The 25,789-nt window shown below is 39.8% G+C and overlaps 1 protein-coding gene and 1 pseudogene across 1 annotated transcript in view; both read right to left on the reverse strand.

The window, feature by feature from the left end:
* The window catches only part of LOC140950646 (general transcription factor IIF subunit 2-like), a 30,400-nt gene extending 5,594 nt beyond the window's left edge, over nt 1–24,806 (reverse strand). Inside the window, exons 1-3 of the mRNA XM_073399888.1 lie at nt 24,728–24,806; nt 22,819–22,837; nt 22,268–22,400 (exon numbers count right to left, since the gene is read on the reverse strand). Of these exons, the coding sequence (XP_073255989.1) occupies nt 22,268–22,400; nt 22,819–22,837; nt 24,728–24,780 (205 nt within the window). The 5' untranslated portion in view covers nt 24,781–24,806. The remainder of the gene's footprint in view (nt 1–22,267; nt 22,401–22,818; nt 22,838–24,727) is intronic.
* On the reverse strand, nt 7,574–21,743 carry LOC140950644 (uncharacterized; annotated as a pseudogene).
* Nucleotides 24,807–25,789: the final 983 nt, after the last annotated feature.

A 25,789-nucleotide genomic window follows, 5' to 3' on the forward strand; every position in this document is an offset into this window, starting at 1 on the left:
TTTTTTAAGGACCATTTCTTTTACTTGTGAGAGGATCTGTTTATGTGCATTTTTATTTCTGCTCATTAGCACTGAGAAAAAGATGAAAATTTTTAAGGCATTTGGGAACAGTCAAAGGATTTCATGTTATAAGACTTACTTTGTTATCTGAAGAGAACCAACTATTCCAGAAGCATCTGTATTTTCCATCCAAATGTTGGAGAGATATTTAGGAACCTGTATGGGAATGTTTTAGTACTGTTAGAACCATGACGTGAAAAGACTAAATTAAGCCAGAGCTATTTAACCAGTAGGATCAACATCTGGTTCATTGATGAATTATCATACTGGGGAACTTGCCATCAGCTCTGAACTGAATTGATATTGACATGCGATCATTTTCTGTTACAAGCATTATGCATCTTAGGGCCTGTTTACATGGAGAAAGGGCACGCGAGATAGGTGAGGTAACTTGTAGTGGGTCACCCCATCTATTATGTAAACGTGATAAAATTAAAATGAGAGATTATATGGACAGGCAGGTTACCCCACCTAAGCGGGTCGCCTCGCCTACCTGGGGTCCTCCACCTCCATGTAAACAGGCCCTAAATCCTGTTAAATGGCAGTCCATGGCCACTGGCCTCTTTATTGCTGCCACAGTGAGTGAACCTGAAGCAAACGAATGAGGCAGCTCTCTGATCGACGAAAAATTACATTATAGGGGCATCCAATCACTTTTTCTTGCCAAATGCAAGGAATTGTGGTTATGTGTGAATGAAAGATTTAGGATGTGCAATAGACTCGCAAGGGATTGTGGTTATGTGCGAATGGAAGATTTAGGATGCACAGTAGACTCACAAGGAATTGTGGTTATGCTGGAATGGGAGATTTAGAATGGGCTGTTAGTGGATTACCATACAGTCATGAGCTTTCTTCTTACACTGATTTTCAACTGCAATTTCAATAATTTGCAATCTCATTAAAGGGCAATGTACATATAGAAACAAAAGGTCTAATTGGCGAACAAACAACTTTGCACGTGATGCATACTTTCACAGACGGCCAACACTTGTCGACCGAGAACCAAAGGCATTCATAATGAATTCATTAGAAGAGTGAAAGCAAAGTTCAAAACCTCTGTATATTTGGATTGGTTTTTGGAAAACAGAACACACCCAAGAGCAGCAAAATAGTGTAGCATATGGACAAAGAAATAGCCTCACTGGAGCAAGTAGCCGTTTTATATCTTTCAAGCATATTTTCGCAAAAAGCAAAATTTTATACATAAATTCGTTTTATTATTCATTGTGGCTATATGGCCAGTAATTGGTCAAGATTTACAAAACACTAAATAACCGGCGGTCTGATATTTTGACTATAGTGATTATTAAGGTTAAGAACTGACAATACTGATTAGGGTTAAGCACTGAAAATACTAATTAGAGTTAACATACTGATTACGGTTAAGCCATGAGAAAAGTGAGTAGGGTTAATGGTTAGCTTCTATTTTGGGTTGGGGTTTTTGCTATAATATTTGACTAAAATCAAAATCTTGCAGCGAAACCATGGTAGTCTAGTGCTTAGAGTAGTGGTATGCAGACCCTATGTTCTGAATCTAATCCACTCATATTCGAGTGAATTTTTTTTCTTTTAAAATTGAAGAGACTTACACTTTGACAACATTTGTTGATCAAAAACAAAGTCTCTCAGTCCTTTCTAAATCAATGTATGATAGTTTGGTCTGGCTAGCATTCTTAGATTTGTCAAAATTATTAAAAAAAATATTGGACTGCCGGTCATTTATATAGTATTTTGAAAATCTTGACCGGTTACCGGCCACATAGCCACAGCCTTTATCATTTTTTATGCAAATTTCCTTCTGTACCTAAGAGGAAATCACACAAGCAGCATTATTAGAGCTCGAGCCTGAAATTTATGTGTCATATTCGTCAATAATAATTGAACATAACTGCCCTCCAAAATTGTCTAAATTGGCATTTGATTTGTGACATGGTTACCAGGCCAAGTTAATGTTGTGTTTTCATTGTCGTTTCTCAAACCTATCTTGTAGCACAGATCACAGTTGAACAAATTTCCTTAAACTTGGCAAATGAAATAAACAGTCTTAAACTCAAGAATTTTAAGTTTTGTGGCGATTGCTCAATTTTTGTGCAAACAGAAAGACAATTTGCAAAACTGAACACCACAGTTAGAAAATTTGCTCGTATCGCCAAATCAAAGCTTCAAAATAAATTTCAGTTATTCAGTTGAAAGCGAGAATAATTTAACTTATACATGTCCAAAATCAAGAATTATCCGGCCACTTCTGACGAGACACAAGCACGTTAGAAAAATAATAATAATTATTATTTTTCTAACGTGCTTGTGTCACATATATATAAACTGGCTCATATTTAAGTTGGAGTCACCTTAAACAAACTAAAAGAAAGATAATTTCCACATTTAGCTCACCACAAAGATTTTCGATACCCCTCTTAGCCTCACATCACCTTCTACTAATTATTTCACACTTAATTTTTCATTTCTTCACTGTTCCTTGCCTACAGCAGCATTTCTACCCTTTAGGTAAACTAGTTACCACAAAGTACAGTAGGTACCACTGTAGTCCGTCCCCTACGATTTGCAAAGGCAATGAAAAAAGCACTTCGGTCAGATTTCTGTACAACCCCATACATTTATTATGCATCATTACAGCAATGTTTTACTATTTCACACCAATAGTTAACATGAACAGGGTAGAAAAATGTATGTATAACAAATGTATGGGGTTATATGGAAGTCCTACCACAACCCGTGTCAATGATTTGGTAATAGTGTACTGCTTCTATATCCAGGATTCGCGTTAGAATAACTCAGGAACTTGCTGAAAACTAGCTTGCTAAAATTTCATGTTAGAAATAAAGAAAGATAATCCGCTGTAAAGAACTCCCGAGGTTCAAAACACTCTAATAATAAAATGGCATAAAACAGCTAGATTTAGCGAGTTTGTAACCGTCAAATATGTAGATTATTTATCTTAATGTTATCATTCACCGTACGATGTGTAGGCAACCAGTGATTCACAACTCAAATTAACTGTTAGAGGTTGACAACATGAAACATTTAAGTTCGGTCCATGCCAGTTGCTCAGTTGTGCAGTTCAGATGTCGAGGAACCACCAAATGCCTTACCTTTACGAGCCATACTGCTCTTGAAACACCAGAACAGTCAACCTCTGAGCCCATCGAACTATTTCAATTCTTACTGCCTGGTAAAAACCTCTAATGTCAAATCTTTTCTTTTATCTTTTATCTTTTATCTTTTTTGTCCCCAGGGCTCTCCCCCCTCTGGGCGGAGCACTTAGTCCCCAGGGCTCTCCCCCCTCTGGGCGGAGCACTTAGTCCCCAGGGCTCTCCCCCCTCTGGGCGGAGCACTTAGTCCCCAGGGCTCTCCCCCCTCTGGGCGGAGCACTTAGTCCCCAGGGCTCTCCCCCCTCTGGGCGGAGCACTTAGTCCCCAGGGCTCTCCCCCCTCTGGGCGGAGCACTTAGTCCCCAGGGCTCTCCCCCCTCTGGGCGGAGCACTTAGTCCCCAGGGCTCTCCCCCCTCTGGGCGGAGCACTTAGTCCCCAGGGCTCTCCCCCCTCTGGGCGGAGCACTTAGTCCCCAGGGCTCTCCCCCCTCTGGGCGGAGCACTTAGTCCCCAGGGCTCTCCCCCCTCTGGGCGGAGCACTTAGTCCCCAGGGCTCTCCCCCCTCTGGGCGGAGCACTTAGTCCCCAGGGCTCTCCCCCCTCTGGGCGGAGCACTTAGTCCCCAGGGCTCTCCCCCCTCTGGGCGGAGCACTTAGTCCCCAGGGCTCTCCCCCCTCTGGGCGGAGCACTTAGTCCCCAGGGCTCTCCCCCCTCTGGGCGGAGCACTTAGTCCCCAGGGCTCTCCCCCCTCTGGGCGGAGCACTTAGTCCCCAGGGCTCTCCCCCCTCTGGGCGGAGCACTTAGTCCCCAGGGCTCTCCCCCCTCTGGGCGGAGCACTTAGTCCCCAGGGCTCTCCCCCCTCTGGGCGGAGCACTTAGTCCCCAGGGCTCTCCCCCCTCTGGGCGGAGCACTTAGTCCCCAGGGCTCTCCCCCCTCTGGGCGGAGCACTTAGTCCCCAGGGCTCTCCCCCCTCTGGGCGGAGCACTTAGTCCCCAGGGCTCTCCCCCCTCTGGGCGGAGCACTTAGTCCCCAGGGCTCTCCCCCCTCTGGGCGGAGCACTTAGTCCCCAGGGCTCTCCCCCCTCTGGGCGGAGCACTTAGTCCCCAGGGCTCTCCCCCCTCTGGGCGGAGCACTTAGTCCCCAGGGCTCTCCCCCCTCTGGGCGGAGCACTTAGTCCCCAGGGCTCTCCCCCCTCTGGGCGGAGCACTTAGTCCCCAGGGCTCTCCCCCCTCTGGGCGGAGCACTTAGTCCCCAGGGCTCTCCCCCCTCTGGGCGGAGCACTTAGTCCCCAGGGCTCTCCCCCCTCTGGGCGGAGCACTTAGTCCCCAGGGCTTAGAAAAAAAAAACAATATAAATAAACTTACCTTTTTACTTACCTTTTTTGAGGTATCTTTAGTGCTTGTGTATTTTCGATAGTTGGTTCACGCTTAGAAATTTAGCTGTGAGTAAGGTTTCATTTTGTTTACGAAACCGAACTTTCTTTACTAAATTTAAAAGCGTAAACTTCTTTTGGATTGTGATATTTTCTCTCTTTCAGGCCTTAAGAGGTTTATTTTATAACTAAATACAACATGCAGTTTTCTTGGTGTATATACCAAACCAGAATTTTCAGAGGCGAAAAACCTCATATCGAAGTTTCTGTGAAAAAAGATGCAACATGAAAAGAAATATAGCTTAATCGATGAGCCTCGAGGCCTTATTAAAAATAATGACCGAGCGCGTACTTTTCCACAGTTTTTGAAAAGCAGGTTATTGTTATGGTCATTGAATTGAAACAGTAGTTTATTATTTCTAATAATGATCTTCTGTTCCATCTCAACGACCTGTTCTTGAAATTTATTTAGAATAACAACCTGTTCAAAACAATGGAAAATTGCATGAAGACCCGACTAACTGACTGTGTTGTGCAAAAAATGAACTTACCATAAAGGTTTGGTATATACTGAATAAATGACAGACACACAAATGAGTTGGCTGCATATCCTTGTTAAGGACCGTGGCAGTACGTTTATTGTTATTTTGAAGACTTTCTTGGAAGGCAAATTGTTCTGCTTTTCCTTATGGTCGGGTAGAACCTGTTAAAAAATGGAAAGTGTTATTTGTTGTTGTAAATATCACCGTACAAACGTCTAAGAATTGCACTCCGAATTAACCTTATTTTCCTGTTTAACTGGTTTCTCGTTACCTTCAGTTTCATTCACACCTGTCTTGCCCCTCTGTCGACTATTATGTCAGCCTGAACCGTCCCGGGAAGCATTGTATTTCTCTCCCGGTGCAAGCTGAGCACTTTACGCCAAAATTGCCATAAGGCCAACAGTTGGTTTGTTTGCATCCCGTTTGTGCGGCATAAAAGCGTAATTTAAATTCAAATCGTTCATTAATCAATAAGGTCGCGGTTAATCAAATATAAAAGCATATAGTCTTAGTCAGAGTAATAAAAAACTGTCCAACGTTTGACGTTTATTTTATATGTGTAGCCACAGAAGTGAACACTTCTTAATCAAAGCAAAAAATTCTAACTACATAGACATCAACAAAATAGGCCTATTTGACCCTAACAATCGCAACTCGCGTTTATCTTGTTCACTACAACGTAAACCTTTTACATGTTTGTCCCTCCAGTTCAACATTTATCGAGCCAACATAACAAAGGGCCATGCATTTTCACAGGTAACTTCGGGCGACAATAACGCACAGAAGAAAGTTAAAGTTCAACTAAGAACAAACCTGCCATTTTTGAGGAGGCAAAAGAGATTCTTGACTTTTATTCCAGACCAGAGATCGGTTAGCTGAGTTTGGTCTTCACTGTACCGCGGGCAATGAAAGGTACGGAGGCTTCTGGCTTGATAAACACAGTTAAATCAACTTGAAATTGGTGTCTCCATTTATACGGTCGCTCGATTAAAATTCAAACCAGCATGAGAAATGTTTTTGAATAAATCTTTTGTTGAAACTGTATGTGAGAAAAGCACGCACTCTGTGTTCAACAATGGGCAATCAGAGCATAGATTGGTCACATTCAAAGAAAAAAGTTTGCCGACTCGCTCAATTACATAACGTTGCAAACAGTACTGGTGGATAAGCATGGGACTTGACAATACAATGAGGAAAACAGTAATCAGTTCATCAATGAACAATTAGACTAACGCTTGAATCAGACGCATTCAGAAAAAAAAAGGCCGATTTGATTAAAACTTGACAAATCGATAACAAAACTGGCAAGTGAATGAGTAGACAATAGGCCTTTCGCCCCAAGAGAAATTGAAAACAATGCTAATGCAAAATTTTGGAGGGAAAACAAACAGTATCATGGTATTTTTTAAAAAGATCTATTGCCGTGTGAATTACCACAAGCTAGCTCTTGAATAAATTTAAAAGTACCGGGAAAGAAACATACAAACTTTCGAAACTTCTCGGTAGACAATAAAAGCGAAGAAAGTCAAAAGGAAAACTAGTGTTAGCATAAATACCGGAGTATTCCTCCCTCCTCCTATGCCTGAATTGTTCGTCACGACTAAAGTTAAAAGTGGTAGACAAAATAATCATTCATTCGATAAGCGCAGCAAGTTGAGGCAAACTTTTGATTAAAATTGCCAGTTAAAAAAATCACTTCTATCACACTGACACATAAAAAGCTCGCGTTCAACGAAAATGCCGCGAAAAACAATGTTGAGGAGGTCATTGATCATAGCATGGGGTCATTAGTTTCTGGGGTCACAAGAATAGTGGAGCGGATTTATGTGATCACATGCATCAGGCCCGGCTGGTACAAACTCTTCTCCCAAGCTGGTCATTTCGTTTTCGTTTATAACTTCGCTTGATTTTGCTCGATCGGGAGACCACCCTTCAAAGGAACTGGGACTCTCTCCCTTGTCTCTTTTTTCCTCCCTCCCCTCCCCTTTTTGTGCCTACAATCAGGCTAATTAATACCTAATAATGTGAATCAAGTGTTCATAGTGAAGAATAAGCAATTCGTTCATAGGAAGGGGGAGGAATATTCCGGTATTTATGCTATATGGGTATATGACACCCCAGAAACTGTCCCGTATAAACTGCACATTTCGCTTGAGATAAGACGGGGCTTAGCTAAGATGTGTCTTCTTCATCTACAACTTTAATCTCTCACAGTTTCCCGTTATAAAGATATGATCATCTAGAGCTCACAGCATTGACAGATCTGGAAAGCTGGAGCTCTAAAAAGTGCCACCATGTTGGTAGATGGATATAAGAACAGGTGTTAAGGGCTGTTTATCAGTTCTCTCTTCATTAGGTCTATTTATAGTTGCAGTCTTTGTTTTTCTCCATCAAAATTATATCACTGACTCAAATGCTCTGAGCCGAATGATAAGGCGAAATGCCGCGAAAAGCTTTTTGGTCATTTGCAGGTAACTTTATTTTTTTGTTTAAAAAAAACCAAAACATAAAAAAAAGATCTGACTTAGAAATTTGACAATAACGTGAGGAAATACTTGATACTTAATATTATCATTATTCCGTATACCGGCACTTCATCTTATACTTTCTGTGACTGACATCACTCAATTTTCAGAGTCAATGAAAAACTATTTCTAATACATATATTTTTTGTCTAAGCGATTGCCAGCCTGTTATGCAGGCTAGGTGATGACCAGCGTCTTGTCTCTTACGCTACGCCCTGTAAAGTTGATTGTCGATAATAGATTCTTTGTGATGAATTTTTGACGTTTTCCAACGCTATTTCTAATTTCGACAATGAACCTCTTTAAATAAGACTACTAAATAAATTATTAAATCGAGCTAGAAAGAAAAATTATCTACAATATACAACTGTTGTTGCTATGAATTACGTATATATTATCGGAGGTCTTGTAAATTAATTGTGCTTTCTGGATAAGTGTCTCCGTTCCCTTCGTCTTGCTCTGAAGAGCTTTGATTGTCCATATATGGAGATAAGCCTCCTTTTTCCATAACTTCACTTTGCGCAGACGCATCGGGTAGCGTTGAACTAGATTCTAAGGGAATGTGAATGGTGTTACCAAGGTTACCACATGTATTGACATCCACATGTTCTACTTCCGGTACATGAGCTGTTGTTGAATCAGTTACTTGTCCGTGGGGTAAATTGATTTGAAACGAATCCCTGGGAATATGGACCGTGGCAATTCCCTCAGGGGACTGCTGGATTTGAGCCACTAAGACTTCAGCCTCATTTTCAGTGTCTGAGGACTTGACTTCACCCTGCAAACCAACAGATGTCAAATTACAATCGCTTTTTTTTTGGCATAATAATTATGTAACCTCAGGAACTCAAAATGAAGGTTTATGAAATGTCTTACGTCAAGAAGCCAAGGATCCAGATGCAAGAGAATAGCTTTTGAAGCTCAGGTATGCCCAGGAAGCAAAATTTATCTCCTCCACTCTTCTTTTGCTTTTCTTCCTCCACTTTTTTTTCCTTTTACTGGGCATTTTAGAAGGCTTCATTTTGGTGGGAAAAGCTTTTATTTTAGGAAAGCGTTTAGGATTTTGCGATTAGATGAAAGGAAAAGTCGGTGAGTAGCGGAACAAGAGGAATTTTCGGGTTAACGTTACGTGTTTTTTTGCCCTTTTCTCCGGCCTCCTTGACTAGATCTTGCTCATTCTGGTATGTTTTGAAGATCTCTTCACCCTGCACAAGTGAGATGACAAAGTTGTCCTGATGACGTCACAAGCTGTAGAAGGGACTCGGGTACACACGGGCGGTTCAGGGGCGAATGGCTTAACATACGAAACTTACAAACAAACCTGAAATATAACAGCAGGCGGCGCAAACTGATCCTCAGGGTGGACATCTCGAAAGTCAAGAGTTCTGGATCTTTTACGAGACCGACCTGATGACACAACACTTTTAACGGCAGGGTTTCCTCCAGTTCCATCTTGTCCCGCTTCACTTGTTATATGACTCATCATGCTGGTTATACACAAATCAAAGTTTCCAGAGAGCTTGGTTCCGTCCACTACAACCACCTCTGTCCTTACCTGGGCGGCGGGTGAAATTGTGTCATCGCTAGTACTTCTCACGACGAACTCTGTTACATCAAGTTTTGTATTATTTTCTAGGTCCTCGGTAACAAATTGCTCTTGTTGAACTGAGATTGGCACTTGAATTCCTGATATACTTGCTTCCTTCATTTCTCCATCTTCTGACTGTTTCTTTTCTGTTTCCAGTGCAAGTTCAGTCGAAGGAGACACAAGTGGGTTGCCTGTGGAAGTTACCAGGGCACACAATGTGTTTGGCTGCAATGAAGGGGGTATATGAATACCAACTGCTGAAAGACGTGCAGCATCATCAAGGTTAAAATTGCTTGGGTGGAAAGAACTGATGGTGGTGTACATGACTTCGGGTTCTGTTTCACTAGCATTGCTCCCGCAGCTAACTACACCAAGCTCTACAGGCATGTCACCTTGGGAAGCATCATTGAAATCAACTGTAGGGGAAAATAGGAAGGCAGAAAAAGTAACCACAGTATAATAAAGGACATTTAGAGCAAGGGGGAAAGGTAGGGGACAAAGACAGAACAATGACAAACTTAAGGGAGGTCACGTGGTTACAGCTGCCAAATGGAATATCGCTTACCATTTGTTTTACATTTTCCTTTAAGCTTTTTATTCACGCCTTTGTTAAGGTCAAAGCGTAACAGAAAAGGTATTTCTGCAGGCAGCAGGGAAAGTGTATATCATCATGCACTGGGCAACCTAACCAATTCAAGTTTTTCTATCAAAAGGTGAGCACCAAAAGTACCCTAACTTGCCCATGCTTTAAAATCTCTTTTTATCCATATGAATAGTACCGGTAACTGAATGTCCAAATGTTGATTTCATTCTTTATAGGCGAGAGCATTAACTTTATTGGCACAACTTCATGTATAAGTTCTTACCCACTACGGCCTTCATTCCATGTCGCTTCTGATGAGCCCTTAAGTTAGCAGCAGTGGTGTAGGTCTTTGCACAACTATCAATATCACACTTGAATGGTTTCTCACCAGTGTGTTTACACATGTGTACATTAAGACTACTTCCTGCAGTAAATGCCTTGTTACAACCTTAAAAAAAACAAACAGGCACATTAAAAATTTGAAATTAAATTAAATCAATTCTATTTCAGCTCGATAGCGTGAGGAGTGGTTGCCCAATCTCCCGAGCCAGGGGCTCATGTATTAAACGCTCGAGCATTCCGGATCGAATTGGAATTTAGAAATGTTGGTTTTTGCGGAGAGGGGAAAACCGGAGTACCCGGAGAAAAACCTCTCGGAGAAGAGAAGAGAACCAACAACAAACTCAACCCAGATATCTTAGGGGCTGTTTATATCCTACCAAAATGACTTTCATTCAGGAATGAGTTTCATTCCAGAATGAAGTTCGTAGTGCATTCGCATAATAAAAGTCACTGGTTTGGCTTATAAATTCTTGCTTGCATGGTTTTTGCACCACATCAGATACGCATTTGCCACTTACCCCAGACTACACAATTTGTGATTTACACACTGTTTACAATCCAGAATGAAGTTCGTTTTCAGTTTACATGATACCAGAATGAAATTTCATACCAGAACAAGAATTTCATTCACTCTGATTGAAAACCGGAATGACTTGTGTGGGAACCAAAAGGTTGTTTCGGCATAATGTAAACAAATACAGAAAAATTATCTTAAGATGGGGTGAACTTGTTCAAGAATGAAAGTCATTCTGGTATCATGTGAATAGTCCCTTGCTAATTATCCAGACTATTTATTCACAGTCCCCTGTTTTTCTGTAAGATTGTCAGGATCAAGTTTCAAATGTACCGTTTCAAATTTACTTTGGGAGTAGGGGATAGTTGGGAAGAGGCGAGAACAATATTAATAAATTTTATTAATAACATAATAAAATATTTCTATTTTTCTCACCTCCCTCCCTCATACTACAGCGTGCAAAGAAAGTAGTGTCCGACAGCCCAGGGCTAGTGGATTTTGTTATCGGGCTAGTTAATTCTGTTTTTAACTTGCCCGACGGGCAAGTGATGTTTTTTTGAGGAATTCGAATAACAGAAGAACTGTGAAATCAATTCTGCTCGTCAAAAAGCTTTTGGGGCTAGCGGAAATGACGTTTGGGCTAGTAACTGCTAGCTTCAGCTTGCCCGAAGGGCAAGCTGTAAAAATGATTTTCTTTGCACGCTGTACTACTATAAATTCTGACACCCACCCCCTCGCTACATGGCACCAGGCTAGCCACCCTGACCCATAATGATAAGTGCTCAATAACGACTATCTTTATGGAAAAGTAGGGGATTGTGAACAGTCTAAAAGCTATCCAGTTTTAGTGGGCACCTCAAATTTGCAGGAATGGGAAAGTCAAATTTTGCAAGACCTGAATTTCAGCCTCTGGCAAAAAAATCAAGTTATTGAGATTTCTCAGCGTACGGTACATGGCTATGAATGACTGAATAACATCAATTCTCAATGAAAATTAAAATTTTGTCTCCAGTGCTTGAGGAGAGAATTCTGTCCCATACAATTTCCAAGAGAAGGTTTTTGCACATCTTTTTTTAATTTTAAAGTGATAATTAACAAAAACAGGCATGCATAATAAACTTCATTTGGGAAAACAACCTTACCGTCCACAGGGCAAACATAAGGTTTTTCTCCTGTATGGACAAGCATGTGGGTCTTTAAATGACTTGATCTTGTGAATGATTTAAGGCAGCCTTCATGGAGGCACATAAATGGTCTCTCTCCCGTGTGTTTCCGCATATGCCGCTTAAGTTTATAAGCACTTGTGAAAGACCAGCCACACCCCTGAACAAAAAAAGACACTGTGAAATGAATCAAATCTCTACAACAATCACTGTCAGACAGGAAAGAGAGACATTTAGGGGAGTAGGGTATCTAAAATACATGTAGGATAAAAATGGTTAACCCTTTAAGTGCCAATGGTGTCCAACATCAATATTCTCCTAACACTATCCATACATTGTTAAGAGATTAGATTATGAGAATTAATAAAATGATCACCAAAGAGAAAATACCTTGATCTTTTACCAAATTCTCTTAACTCATTCTCTAAGGAAATGTATGAAGACCATTTTGGAGAATTTGTATGTGGATATTGGGACTTAAAGGGTTAAAGGGCACCTTGAACCAAAGAGGCCTATAAGGCCAGAGTGTATAACGGAAGAACATAGGGTATACCTGCCAACTTTTTACGTTTATAGGCGTGACATTTTTTATCTTAAGAGTGCCAAGATTTTTTGTAGCGTCTGATAATATCCGAAGATATCCGAAGACGTTCTGAAGACTTCCGAAGACGTTACTAAGAGTTCCGTCTAACATGAACAGGGGAACACAAAGGAACATTGACTTCCCTACTAAAAAAAGAGAATTCGGAGAAAGTCGATCAACCACATAGACTTCTTCTTTCTCTCTTTGGTTCTGGTTTGTTTAAATAATTAATATATTTTTCAAATGTGTCAGTTAATGCTGTAATGGCTCAAACTTTTCCACCAGGCGTGACAAATTGGAACACAGGTGAGAGTAGGCGTGAGATCCAAGTTTTTGATCCGCAGGGGTGACAATCACGTCTTAGGCGTGACACTTGGCAAGTATAATAGGGGTATTACCACTCCCCACTGGATAGAAAGCTAGTCTATTGCAGGGTTATACCCAGCAGTTTGCAGTAAGCACTCATTTATACACTGCAGTGAAGTGAGACACAGTGAGAGAGAGGTTCGACTGTAAACATTATGATAGTTATACCTGTACTTCACAGTGAAATGGCCTTTCACCCGTATGTGACCTCAAATGCAGCTTTAACTTCGATGCCTTTGTAAACCTTTTCTCACATCCATCTACAGGGCATGCATGTGGTCTCTCTCCACTGTGAATCTTCATATGGGCTGTTAAAGTCCCATTGGCAGAGAACACCTTACCGCACCCCTCCATTTCGCATTTATATGGCTTGTTCTCTGTTTGATGTCTTCTTTTGTGAACTTTTAGCTTGTGTGCTGTAGGAAATGTCTTGTCGCAGCCTTCGTACCTGCACATGTGGGTGTCTGTTCTGTAGTGGGCTCTGACATGTGTCTTCAAGTGTTAAGCGGTGGTGAAACACTTGCCACATCCTTCATGGGTGCACTGTTAAATAAAAAAAGTCCACCAGTCATCCAATTTGCAACATTTTTATATCCTACGCATCAAATCCAGGCTTTTAAAAGATAATCAACTCTCTTGACTCCTCAGGCTTCAGGAATCCTGTTCCATGCTCCAAGATAGTAATGTGAGGTTTTGCAGCTGTAAAAATTGCATTGGGGTTGGAGAAAGAGAGGGCCACTGCCTCCTTCCTCAGATCACGCATGTCATATTTTTGCTTGGCTTGTTATATTTTTACAACATCCAAACTATCTGAGAGCCTGGCACAGGCTAGGCTTTGCCTAGACTAAATCTTTCCTTTCTTTTCCTTGGTTCCCACCTATGTGTCCACAACAACAGAAGCAGAGGTCAAGTACATACTACAGTTACCCTTAGTACTTGAAAATTGAACATGGCATGTCTGTTAAACCCGAATAAGGCTATGTAAAAAACCTACCAGAAATGGCTTCTCTCAAGTGTTGCCTCGAACGTGCCTCTTCAATTTGTATGACGTTGTGAAGGCCCATTCACACCCTTCTTGAGGACACTGAAATCAATAAAAAAGGCATTAATCTGATGGCGAAATCCAACTGGGCGACCATTCGTTATGATGTGCAACATGGCTTGAACCTTTGATTTTGCAGGTGAAGTCCTATGAAGCGGTGGCAGATCTAGGGGAGGACCAAACCCCCCTTACACTGTGTATATGTCAAACATTACGAGGCCAACAGGGTGTGGAAAAAATGGAGACTGCCCTCCCCCTTATCACATGGTCTTGATGAGTGCAGCCCCTCTCTTCACCTTTCCCCTGGGGGTTACTTAGGCGAATTTCTGCTGAGTATGTGCCGCTGGCATGTCAGAACCCCCACTCCTTTACAGTCTATTCTGTAATTTTAGCAATCCCATTTTAGTCACTTTCTGTTTAATAATGTATCTACCTTATAAAGCCTTTTAACTTGGTCATTCTGAAATAAACTGACAGATTTGTTAAACTTGATATGGTGAAAATCTTTCTATTTTTAATCCCTACATACCTTAATTTTCTGACCCCCAAAATCCCGACCGCATTCTAGTAACTCATTCTATGCAACCCCATAATAGTCAATCCAGTTGTGAAAATGCGACCCCAACCAGCGCACATACCCATTATAGTCTACTACTAGGAAGTACCACCCCCCCCCCTTGAGTTTTCCCCAATGGCTGGATCTCTGACTATTAAAATATGTCACCATTCAAAAAAAAAGCTACCATTCTTTCCAGGGCAGTTCTTTCTAGCTGTGCTGTTTTCTGATACTAGAAAGATGGCTTGACTCAGGGTGCAGGTCACTTAATTCTAAGGAACTAGTCCGTGCTCATCTTGCATTTAAATGCAATTTAAAGGAGTTAACAACTAAGAGCGCCTTAAGTGCCTAAGGTCAGCGGTCTTTGGCATGCTAATGCCTAGTAGCTGGCTACATCGATCATGTGATTCTTTGGCACGTTCAGTTTTCCTTTGTGCTAGGTTCTGTCAGCCATTTTCTCCCCCCCCCCCCCACTCCCCCTAGACTTTGTTGGTTTTTCTCCACTGATGTTTTCAGTGTGACGGATGCCTGTTCCTTTCCTTTCGTGTGGGGGCTCATGGCTGGGTTGTGATGTTGTGCCAGTCATGGGGACATTATTTCAATCTAGGGGCTGGCTGCCAATAGTGCCGGAAGCCCCTGGATACTCCAGGCACCCAACCTCCATTTTAGCGATGCAGTTGTTAACTATGGTTAACTGCTTAATTATTTGTGCTTTGATGAAAAAGACACTAACAATGACAAAACCATATGGTTTGATAAAACCATTCAGGGGGAAGCTACAAAGCTACAAGCTACAAGCTACAAGCTACAAAATACATACAGTGTGTGTATTAGATACCTTGAAGGGTCTTTCCCCTGTATGCACTAGCATATGAAGCTTCAATTTAGATGCTTTGGAACACACTACATTACAGTCAGGGTGTGGGCACACATGACGTTTGCCATCACTACACTGTTCCTCGTCCTCCTGTAGGTACAAATTACCACAACAATATTTCATCAGTGACTGTATGTGCAATACTGCACCATATTGCATGTAAAACACTGTATCTGATTTTGTCTGCAGAGAACCTTGTTTATGAGTTACAAAGAAGAAAATACAAAACTTGGACTAGCTTGTGAATACAGCCTGACTTGTCACCTGCTCTCTGCCATTGGGGCGATTTTACAATAGGGAGACATTTGCATTTTGGTCCGGTAAATTCCATACCAATGACATAATTCTGTCCAGGATCTGGCCAGAGACTCTGGGCGCTTTCCATTTAGTCAAAATTTCCGGAATTTCCGGTTCAGCGGTAAATGGAACACGTTTCGTCGGTTCATCCCACTGGAAAATTCCCAGAAAAAGTGGAAAATTCAAAAAGGTGGGCCCGTTTCCCCGGTTGGAATTTCCGAATGGAATGTCGTGTTCCATTTACGCTTCTTGTAGTTTGCACCAGTTCCAGGTCCACCGTCGGGCACTGCGACGTACCGGGCTTTACGACCCAATGGAACAACTTTTTACCAATCGGAAATTCCACTTTTGCTCCCACCGAAATTTCCGGGTTTTTTTTCCTAAATGGAATGCGCCCTGTAATGAAACCCTTCCCAGGTAAAATTCCGACAAGCAACATGGCCTTGAAATGGCGACATGAGACAAATGAAATGGCGACAAACAACACAAGGGGTTGAAATATTGCAACATGCAGTGATGAAGACAATTTAAGCGCAAAAACAATAATAAATTGTACAATGCCAACAGGGACATGGCTTCCTCTTCAATGCATGAAACAACTGGTTTTGAAAATCAAACTAGGGACAAGCATACCCACCCTAAGACGGCCTATTAAATTGGTTAACATGGTTAACTCATTCAGCTACTGTTCATGAATAACATACAAAACACAAGAGGTCCTAAAGATCAAACGTACAATGCACTGGTCTACCAAGAAACTCTCATTTCTTTGTAACATAATTACCCCGGTATTTGCTTTTAATTACAAGAAGATTTTGAGTTTCACCAGCACCAAATTAGGAGCAGAACTCAACATTTTACAATAATTCAACAAGGATAAACAGAAACTCAACATAGTTATTTCTAAAACCCCATAACTTCCAGATTAATATGTTAAAACCTTGATTCAAGAGACCATGAAATTTTTAAAGGAAAAAGTTTACTTACAGACAAAATAAATTTTTTAAAAATTGACGAACATCGGTCTTACCACCTCTACCACCCAGTGGTTTAGATCGTACCTCACAAACAGATCTCAAATTACATCAGTTGGAGATGCTCACTCTGCATCTACCGAAATGCCTATTGGAGTACCCCAAGGTAGTATATTGGGACCTTTATTGTTTTTAATTTACGTGAATGATATTCCGGACTGTCACCTGGCAAACGATATTATTCTTTATGCGGACGATACTGTACTCTATTACTCATCCAAAAGGGTCAGTGATCTTGAACATCACATCAATGCTGACTTGGGGACAGTGTCTGAGTGGTTCTCTAGAAATCTCCTGACACTAAATATATCCAAATGTAATTTTGTTATCTTTGGAAGTCCTCAGAAACTGAATCGTATTCAAGGCATTTCGGTTAAAGTAGAGGGCACTAGCATTGAAAGAACACAATCATTCAAATACCTAGGCGTAACGCTTCAACAGTCTATGTCCTGGGCAGATCATGTCGATGCTATCAGCATGAAGATTAATCAGAGAATAGGCCTAATTAGGAGAATCAGGAATCTATTGCCACTACAAGCTAGAGTTGCCTTGTACAATGCCCTAATCCTCCCTCTTTTTGATTACGGAGACGTTATATGGGGGGACAAGAACAATGACACCATCATGTCAGAATTAAAGATTCTACAGAATAAAGCTGCTAAAGTTATGCTGGGGCAACCACCCCGAAGCTCGTCAACTGAAGCACTGAAAAGTCTAGATTTGAAGTCACTGTCAACAAGAAGGTTTTTTTCATTGCTGCATTGCAATCCACAAGTGTCTTATTGGAGAAACCGATTTCAACTTTAATTTTACTAAAAGTCAAGCTGTTCATTCATATAATACAAGACGCTCTAATGATATTCACTTACCCCTACCCAGAACAAACTGGGGTAAACAAACTTTTATTTTTCACGCCGCGAAAGACTGGAACAGCCTTCCAAATGATTTAAAAGAGTGTAATATTTTATCTATTTTTAAATCCAAGTTAAAAACTTTTTTAAAAGATCTCAGCTAATTTTAAACCTTGATATTTTTTGTATAATCGATTTTAAGATTTTAAATTTTTAAATTTGTTTTACTTGTAAACATATCTTACTTTTTTCGTAATTATTAATTAATTAGTTAGATTAATGCATGAGGGCCCCACTGAAAACTGCCTTGGCGAGTTGGGCTCCCTCTAAAAATATTATTATTATTATTATTATTATTATTATTATTATTATTATTATTATTATTATTATTATTATTATTATTACCAGTCAGCTGGAGGGTGGATTAGATGAAAATTAAGCATGCCTCGGAGATACAGCATACTAACTGACCAACCTAATGTTGCGGAAACATCGCTTACTGTCTTAAAGATTCTTAACTCTATGCATCTGGAAAATTGTATTTGACCTACTTATGACTGGACAGAGTTCAAATACCTGTTCATCTTGTGATGTTTCATCCACCTCCATGCCACTACTTCCATCACGCGTCATGTTGATGTGAATTGCCTGGTTTCCTGTCACTCCTGGTACCAGCATTCCACTCAGCAACACCTGTTGCTGATCTGTCAAAATCACATTTCTGGTGAGATCTGCTGAGGAGGTAAGCACATCCAGAGCTGCAGTACCACCATCTCCATGATTTAGCATTGAGCTTGTTGTAACAACTTGATTCACTCGCTCGCTTGTTTCACTCGCTTCAGCATCACCCTCTGTTAAAAATGTAGGAGCTTGAGTTGGAAAGGAAGTCACACCAGCAGAAAGAATGCTAGTTGTTACCAAGGAAATAGCTTGGCTGTTGGGATACACTTGAATTGTTATTTCCTGTGCAGGTTTATTCTGCTCTTGAAGTACTGTGTTATTCTCCACATGTTGTCTCTGGTTTGTGGCTTCATGACTGAGACACTCTTTGTTGACATTGGAATCTTCTACTATGTGAAACAAACAAAAAAATAAAATTAAAAAACGCACGTTATAAAAGAGGTATGAAAAAGTCAGGCCAGGTTAAATCACAGAACTGGTGATTTCACATGATTAATAAATTGAACTTAGCTGCATACTTCTAAAGTCACGCACAGTTAAATTCTTAAGAAGCTCTTATTTTATTGTTAGTTATTATCAATATGGTGTGACTTCCTTCCAGGGGTTACTTAGTGTAACCGTATTTCAAGGAGGTTATTAAACGCGACCTTTTTATAAGAAAATACCTTGAAGATTTATGTGCCCTTTTCAAAAAGTTCCAGGAAAAAAAAATTGGGAAAATTATGGACTCCTAAGGTGAGATATCTAACTGGGTTCTAAACATTGAACATTGCACATACGGAGCTGTGCTTTAGTCATAACCTGTGACTGAGGTGACGAACCTCTGCCCTTAGTCAACAAGTACATCTTAGAAAACTTGTACATGCCCTGCGGGATACTCAAGAAAGTTTTATACAGGGAGGGTCCAACCCTTTACCCTTTTACATACCATTTTTGACAGAAAAAGTACCCTTTCGTATACCGTATTTATTTGATTAACCGTCCTGGGCACTTATTTTATTTTTGGACCTTAAGAGCGGGCGCTTATTCGAGGTGGGTGCTTATTCAACATTTTCAGCAAGTGTAGTATGTTTATTTTGCAACAAAACAAGTGGTAATAACAAAAAGGGAAGATGTAACAAATCAAGGTTTCTGTACATACTCTGACGAAAACTCCGTCTTCGGGAAGTCTCTTATTAGTACTTATTCAATTTTTGGGGGGTGGGAGTGAAAAGGGGGTGGGGTGGGGGTGGGTGCTTATTAACTTCTTCTGCCTTTAGGATAGGTGCTTATTCGGGGTGGGCGCTAATTCGAGGTTGGCCACTTATTCGAATAAATACAGTACCTTCTACTGACAAATGGTACCCCTTTCTCACGCCTAGTTTAGAACAGTGCATCTCTTTTAACTGCTATAAATGTACTGTCTTTAAAATACTAATAAATGACAAAACCAGGAAGTGTTCTCGAATTTTTCACAGCCATAAAATGCATGTGTGAGGCCTTTTGGGCCTTTATTACACAAATCAAAATGACAGATTTCCCTACCCCTTCAGTTACTTCAGCAAGTGAAATCCCTACCCCTTCATATACCTGACACCTGAAAAAGATGTCCCATTTGGGGGGAGCGTCTCCGTATAGGCCATTATAAGGAGCTTCACCCACCCTGTTCGCTGTACATCCTGGATTTCATAAGCAATTCTTACCACTGGTTGTTTTGTAATGCTAATAAGGTCCTTTAAGTTGTAATACTGATGCCTTTCAAAGGCATGCAATGAACAGCAAAGCTTTAATGACATCTTCATCTTCACAGGCCCTCTTTCCTTCTTCTTTCTTTTTCTTTTCATGTTTTATCTGAAAATAAAATGATGCCTTTAAAGTAGGGCTATTAAACCAATACATCCTCAAATAATTATTGAGAATTGATGGGGAAAGGATGATAGATGAAGTCATAGTACACGGCACATGATGTCATTTGTGCAAATTTGTGATGACACAAGACGCACAAAAAAGACATTGTTAACATCGTAACATTTGACCTGATTGTTTTACTTAATTTCACCAATCACATTATATCATTGTAACAAGGGCATACTGGAGCTTATGGGGAAATGTTCAATGTTAACATTAAAATAGCTTCAACAATACAAAATAGCTGAAATTTCATTGTCAAAAAGTCAAGTCTACTAAAGAAATGGCAAACTTCAGCGATTATCTGGGAATTTTCATACTCTAATCTGGAGACTGGGAGATACGATCCAAAATCCGGAGTCTCCCGGATTTAATACTTGGGAGAGTTGACAGCACCGTTAAAGATTAAAAGGAATTTCAACACCCTAAGAAAAGGAGAACTTCAGCAACCTGAGGGATAAAAGAGGTGTTAAATATGATAAGATGATGATGGCAATAAAGGTGAAGTGTATATGAAATTTGGTCATATGAATCTTTCTGAGTTTTCAAGCTTATTTTCTATACCAAGGTGTGTGCTTAAAGAAATCCATTTAAAAATGCAAAATCTAAAATTTTGTGTGCACATGCACAGTACTTACATTCATCTCATGGTCACTCACTGGCCTGTACTTAATCACACAATCAACTTGCTTGGCTTTCCGTCCAGACATACTTGACTTTAAAATTGTCTGCCTGTCAATACAAAGGAAAAACTATAATAATTTGTCACAAACTATGCACAGTTGTCAATTTTGAAACTTTTCAGTGCAGTTCTTTTAATAAGAACTAGTTTCAGAAATACTTTTTATCTCATGAACATAACCGGCATAGTTTCCAGTTTGGAGGGAGATGAAGCAACCCAAATGAAATTCTGAAAGAAAATTGTTGTCACAGTTTTTAGTGGGGGGAGGTGGAGAGGGGGCAGGGTGGTCACAACCTCCTGCTTCTCGCACTTCCTGAACTGTTTTGTCCCTTTCTCTCCTGACTACCACCCTTTAGCGAGACAGAGGAGACACTGACATGACTGACACAGTCGACACATTTGCACATGTGTCATTCCATCTCATTCATGACCTATGATGTAAGGGACTTGGAAAGGTTTGCAATTTCACCAGAAGTAATGCTGTTTTTTTTTTTTATCCCGAGTACGAATTTTTCTTTTGTGACTTTTTTTGCAGACAAAATTTTGCTTTAAGCCTCGGAGAATGTTAAATGGAAGTCAAGAAACGTTGTTGGGTTCGTTTCTTTGACTGGATGATAAGCAGTAACAAATAACAAAAGCTTGCCTTTTTGAATTTCTCTACCCCTTCCCACCATCTTAGAGATCCTGCTTCCCGCCCTTTCTTCTCCTGTCTCCCATACCCTCCCCCCTTGTTTTCCCCTTTTTTTTTCTCCTCTCTAGTTGGAGAGGAGATGTCTTGAATATCAATGAAATAATCACCATAAGTATTCTTCACCATTGCCTTTAAATCAGATAATCAGCCTGGTCTTTACATCCTTGTGATTGAAAAGAAGTAAACAAAAAATGTCAACTTGTAGCCACTTCCTGTATTGTCCATGCCTGCACGCACACTTCAATTATCTGAGAGCAGAAAGAAAGGCAATGCTAATAGTCGCTTTACTTACTTTTTAAGTAATAAATAATCAGCATTTGGTTGAACTGGACGACAGTCTGCTCTTTGAACTACGACTCCTTCAATAGTTAGTTGAGCTGAAAACAGAAACTCAGCTTAGCTATGAATACTACAAGATAATATTATGATATTAGTCAATATTAGAGTAGTTTGTTACTATGTACAACTAGTGTTAACTTGTACATGTGGTATAATAATATACCCCTCTAACCCCTCTACAGTAATGAATAATAAAATCAGTCATAATTGAGAATGGAGCAAAATCAGCAGTGGAATGCTCAAATAAAGTGACAGAAAATGAGTAAAACCCTAAGGAATTTATGCAAAATTGAAATTGAAAGCATCTTCCAAACCACTATCAGATTAATAAAGAAGAACTCACATCTATCACCCTTTTCTTCCTCTTCAGTTGCAGAAGCTACAATTGAGGAAAAAGGAAAAACCTTTGAGATGATCTTAAGACACATCAAATTCAAGGAATGCACAGTGCTGTTGAGTATTCTTAAGCAGAACCATCTCATCCATCCATCAAAACATTTTTTCACTATTGTTTATTATTATTGTTATTATTCTTTTTTATGGAATTATGGTTCTTTCTCTGTGAAGATATAACATTAAAATACCTGGTGAGCCTTCAGAAAACACTCCTATGGACTGCTCAACTTTGGACAAAACCATTTTGTAATCCCTTGGAACCTTGACATCTTGATCTTTGTCTTCTTTGTTTGCTAATGCATCAGATAGGTTAAATACAACCTAATGAAATCAAAAGTAAGTGAATTATCAGGATTTAAATTAAGAATGATATTTTAAAAGGAAACAGAGAACAATTGATCGATTTGAATATTTTTTGGAAGAATATCCTGTTCACATGATTTCTGTGGATATTGCTTAAAAATGCATATTTATTTTGGTCTTTTTTGTGCTTTACATACATAGGAGGACTATATTTTAATTTCAGTTAACTGTAATAAAGAGTTTTGGCCTCGGTCTCCAGATTAACTGTCTGGTTGGATAAAGGCCCAAGCATTTTCAGTTTAGGACTCCTTGTTTTTTTTTAACTGGGACTTATTGGTTATGGACAGGGACTCATGATTTTTCCCAAGATGAGTCCCAAGACTCACCATAACTATTTGTAACAAAATCACTCCTTACGGCAGTAAAAAGCACTAACCTCATTCCTCTGAGGATTACTGTTGACAAAGTTAAAGTAAAGAGTTAGAGTTGCAGTGTATATTTTTTCCAACTAAGGGGGTACAGAGCTACCAAGCCCACAACCAATCAATCAATCAATCAACAACTTTATTTAAGTGTCTAATCTTCTACCTTGCCGTCAGGCCTACTAATCGGGGACACTACTAAATTACTTATTAATAAGAAATATATATACATAATACTATAGGCCAATAAGGGAAAGTTCATTTAATATGACAAGGGGGGGGGATGAAGATATTGAAACTCGAAGCTTGAAATTTTAGCAGCCCCCCTCGCTAGCGGTTTAATTTTTTAGGAGCCCCCTCCTTGGTAGTTGAAAAAATTTCAGAGCCCCCCCCCTCCTCCTTCAATTCCTTTGCTCCCCTGAAAAAAGATCGCTAGACTGTATTAAATAACAATTATTCACCGAAGTGGAGGTGGCTAGTCCTGGATATTTACCGAACTGCGAAGCAGTGAGGTAAATATCCACGACTAGCCACCGACACTGAGGTGAATAATTGTTTTAGTATATACTAAAACCGTGAGATAATTGAGCTCAAAAATGACGATTTTTAACTCAAATACTGTTGCCAACGATTACAATTTTGGCGCCTAATGACCGGGCAGCTGCGGCCGTCGCTTTTTCTTGCCGACAATTAAAACTTTTGAAGGCATTTGTTTAGCTCTTGCGGGGAAATTTCTTCAAAAAGAGTTGTGAATTCTTTTTGTATTTAAAATCATTCTATAAAAAAAGATTATTAAATTCAGTTTTAAGCTTATTTATGAACAACTCAACTAAATAAAGTAGGCAAGATTTAAACTTAATTTGCATTTGTAAACAAAAACTTTTTCACCGGTTTTATCGATAAATTCGTGTCGAAAAGACAAAGCTTTACCTGTTAAAACTTCTAATCCGAACTTCGTCACCGTCTTCGTGTATTTCGGAAACAGCTTGCTTGATTAGTTGTGAAATTTCTTTGTTTGTTTACGGCAGCAAACCGGGAAGGCATTTTGCTCGCAACTTACGCGAGTTTGGCGTTGCTCGCTCGGAGGAACTGGAGGTGAATCAGTGAATAGTGCAGGATATTCACTGATTGAGTAGCCAATCAGAGCGCGCGAAAATCACTATCCACTGTTTTAGTATATACTAAATATATTTACCGTTATTGTCTTCAATGGTTTATACTATGACAAACTTGAGATACAGTTGTGATACAATTTTCTAAAGCATTTTTGGGATGAACAAGAGTGTAATAATTACTGAGACTACATTTGTTATATCTGTAAACCACGTGATATAGCTGAGTTGCACAGGTCATTAAATTGTTGAGTTGAAAACCATCCGATCTGTATGATGATGTCATGTGTTGGTTTTGAAGTATACAAATTTTTGGAGCCCCCCCTCCTAGCGCAACAATTTTTTCACAGCCCCCCCTTCGGGTGTCTAAAAATTTTCGGAGCCCCCCCTCAATATCTTCATCCCCCCCCCTTGTCATATTAAATGAACTTTCCCTAAGATTTAACTATTCTAAAACAACTTAAAAGATACATGATATTCAATATGCTTCGAAAATACACCTATGTAATAAAATAAATAAGAAAAAACTATATATACAATTTTATAACTATTAACTAAAGATAACCTTTATGGTTATGTTGATGGGTTATTATTATGACACATGTTTAATTCAAACATAAAACGTCCACATATTTTACTCATCAGAACGTTTTCTTTTACTTTTTTTGAGGACCATTTCTTTTACTTGTGAGAGGATCTGTTTATAAATGTGCATTTTTATAAAAATCTGCTCATTAGCACTGAGAAAAATACAAAAATTTTCAGGGCATTTGGGGACATCAGTCAAAAAATTTCATGTTATGAGGTTTACTTTGTTATCTGAAGAGAACCAACTATTCCAGAAGCATGACCTGTATTTTCCATCCAAATGTTGGACAGATATTTAGGAACCTGTATAGGAATGTTTTAGCACTGTTATAACTATGACATAAAAAGACTAAAGCCAGAGCCATTTAACTAGTAGGATCAACATCCGGTTCATTGATGAATTATCATACTGAGGAAATTGCCATCAGCTCTGAATTGAATTGATATTGACATGCAATCATTTTCTGTTACAAGCAATATGCATCTAATAAGGGCCTGTTTACATGGAGGTTGGACACGCCAGATAGGTGAGGTAACTTGTAGGGGGTCACCCCACTTATTATGTAAACGTGATCAAATTAAAATGAGAGATTATACAGACAGGCCCGGGTTACCCCACATAAGCGGGTCACCTCACCTACCTGGGGTCCCCCACCTCTATGTAAACAGGCCCTAAATCCTGTTAAATGGCAGTCCATGGCCATTGGCCTCTTTATTGCTGTCACAGTGAGTGAACCTGAAGTGAACCGATGAGGCAGCTCTCTCATTGGCAAAAAACTACATTATAGGGGCATTCAATCACTTATTCTTGCCAAATGCAAGGAATCATGGTTATGTGCGAATGAAAGATTTAGAATGCACGATGGACTCGCAAGGAATTGTGGTTATGTGCGGATGGAAGATTTAGGATGCACAGTAGACTCGCAAGGAATTGTGGTTATGCTGGAATGGGAGATTTAGAATGTGCAGTGGATTACCATGTGCTTTCTTCTTACACTGATTTTCAAGTACAATTTCAATAATTTGCAAATCTCGTTATCTATAGAAACAAAAGGTCTAATTAGCAAACAAACAACTTTGCACATGATGCATACTTTTGCAGTTGGCCGACCCTTGTCGACTGAGAACCGAAGGCATTCATAATGAATTCATTAGAAGAATGAAAGAAAAGTTCGAAACCTCTGTATATTTGGATTGGTTTTTGGAAAACAGAACACACCCAAGACCAGCAAAATGGCACAGCATATGGACAAAAAATAGCCTCACTGAAGAAAGTAGCCATTTT

This window comes from Porites lutea, chromosome 10, assembly GCF_958299795.1.
Source record: "Porites lutea chromosome 10, jaPorLute2.1, whole genome shotgun sequence".
Taxonomy (NCBI): Eukaryota; Metazoa; Cnidaria; class Anthozoa; order Scleractinia; family Poritidae; genus Porites; species Porites lutea.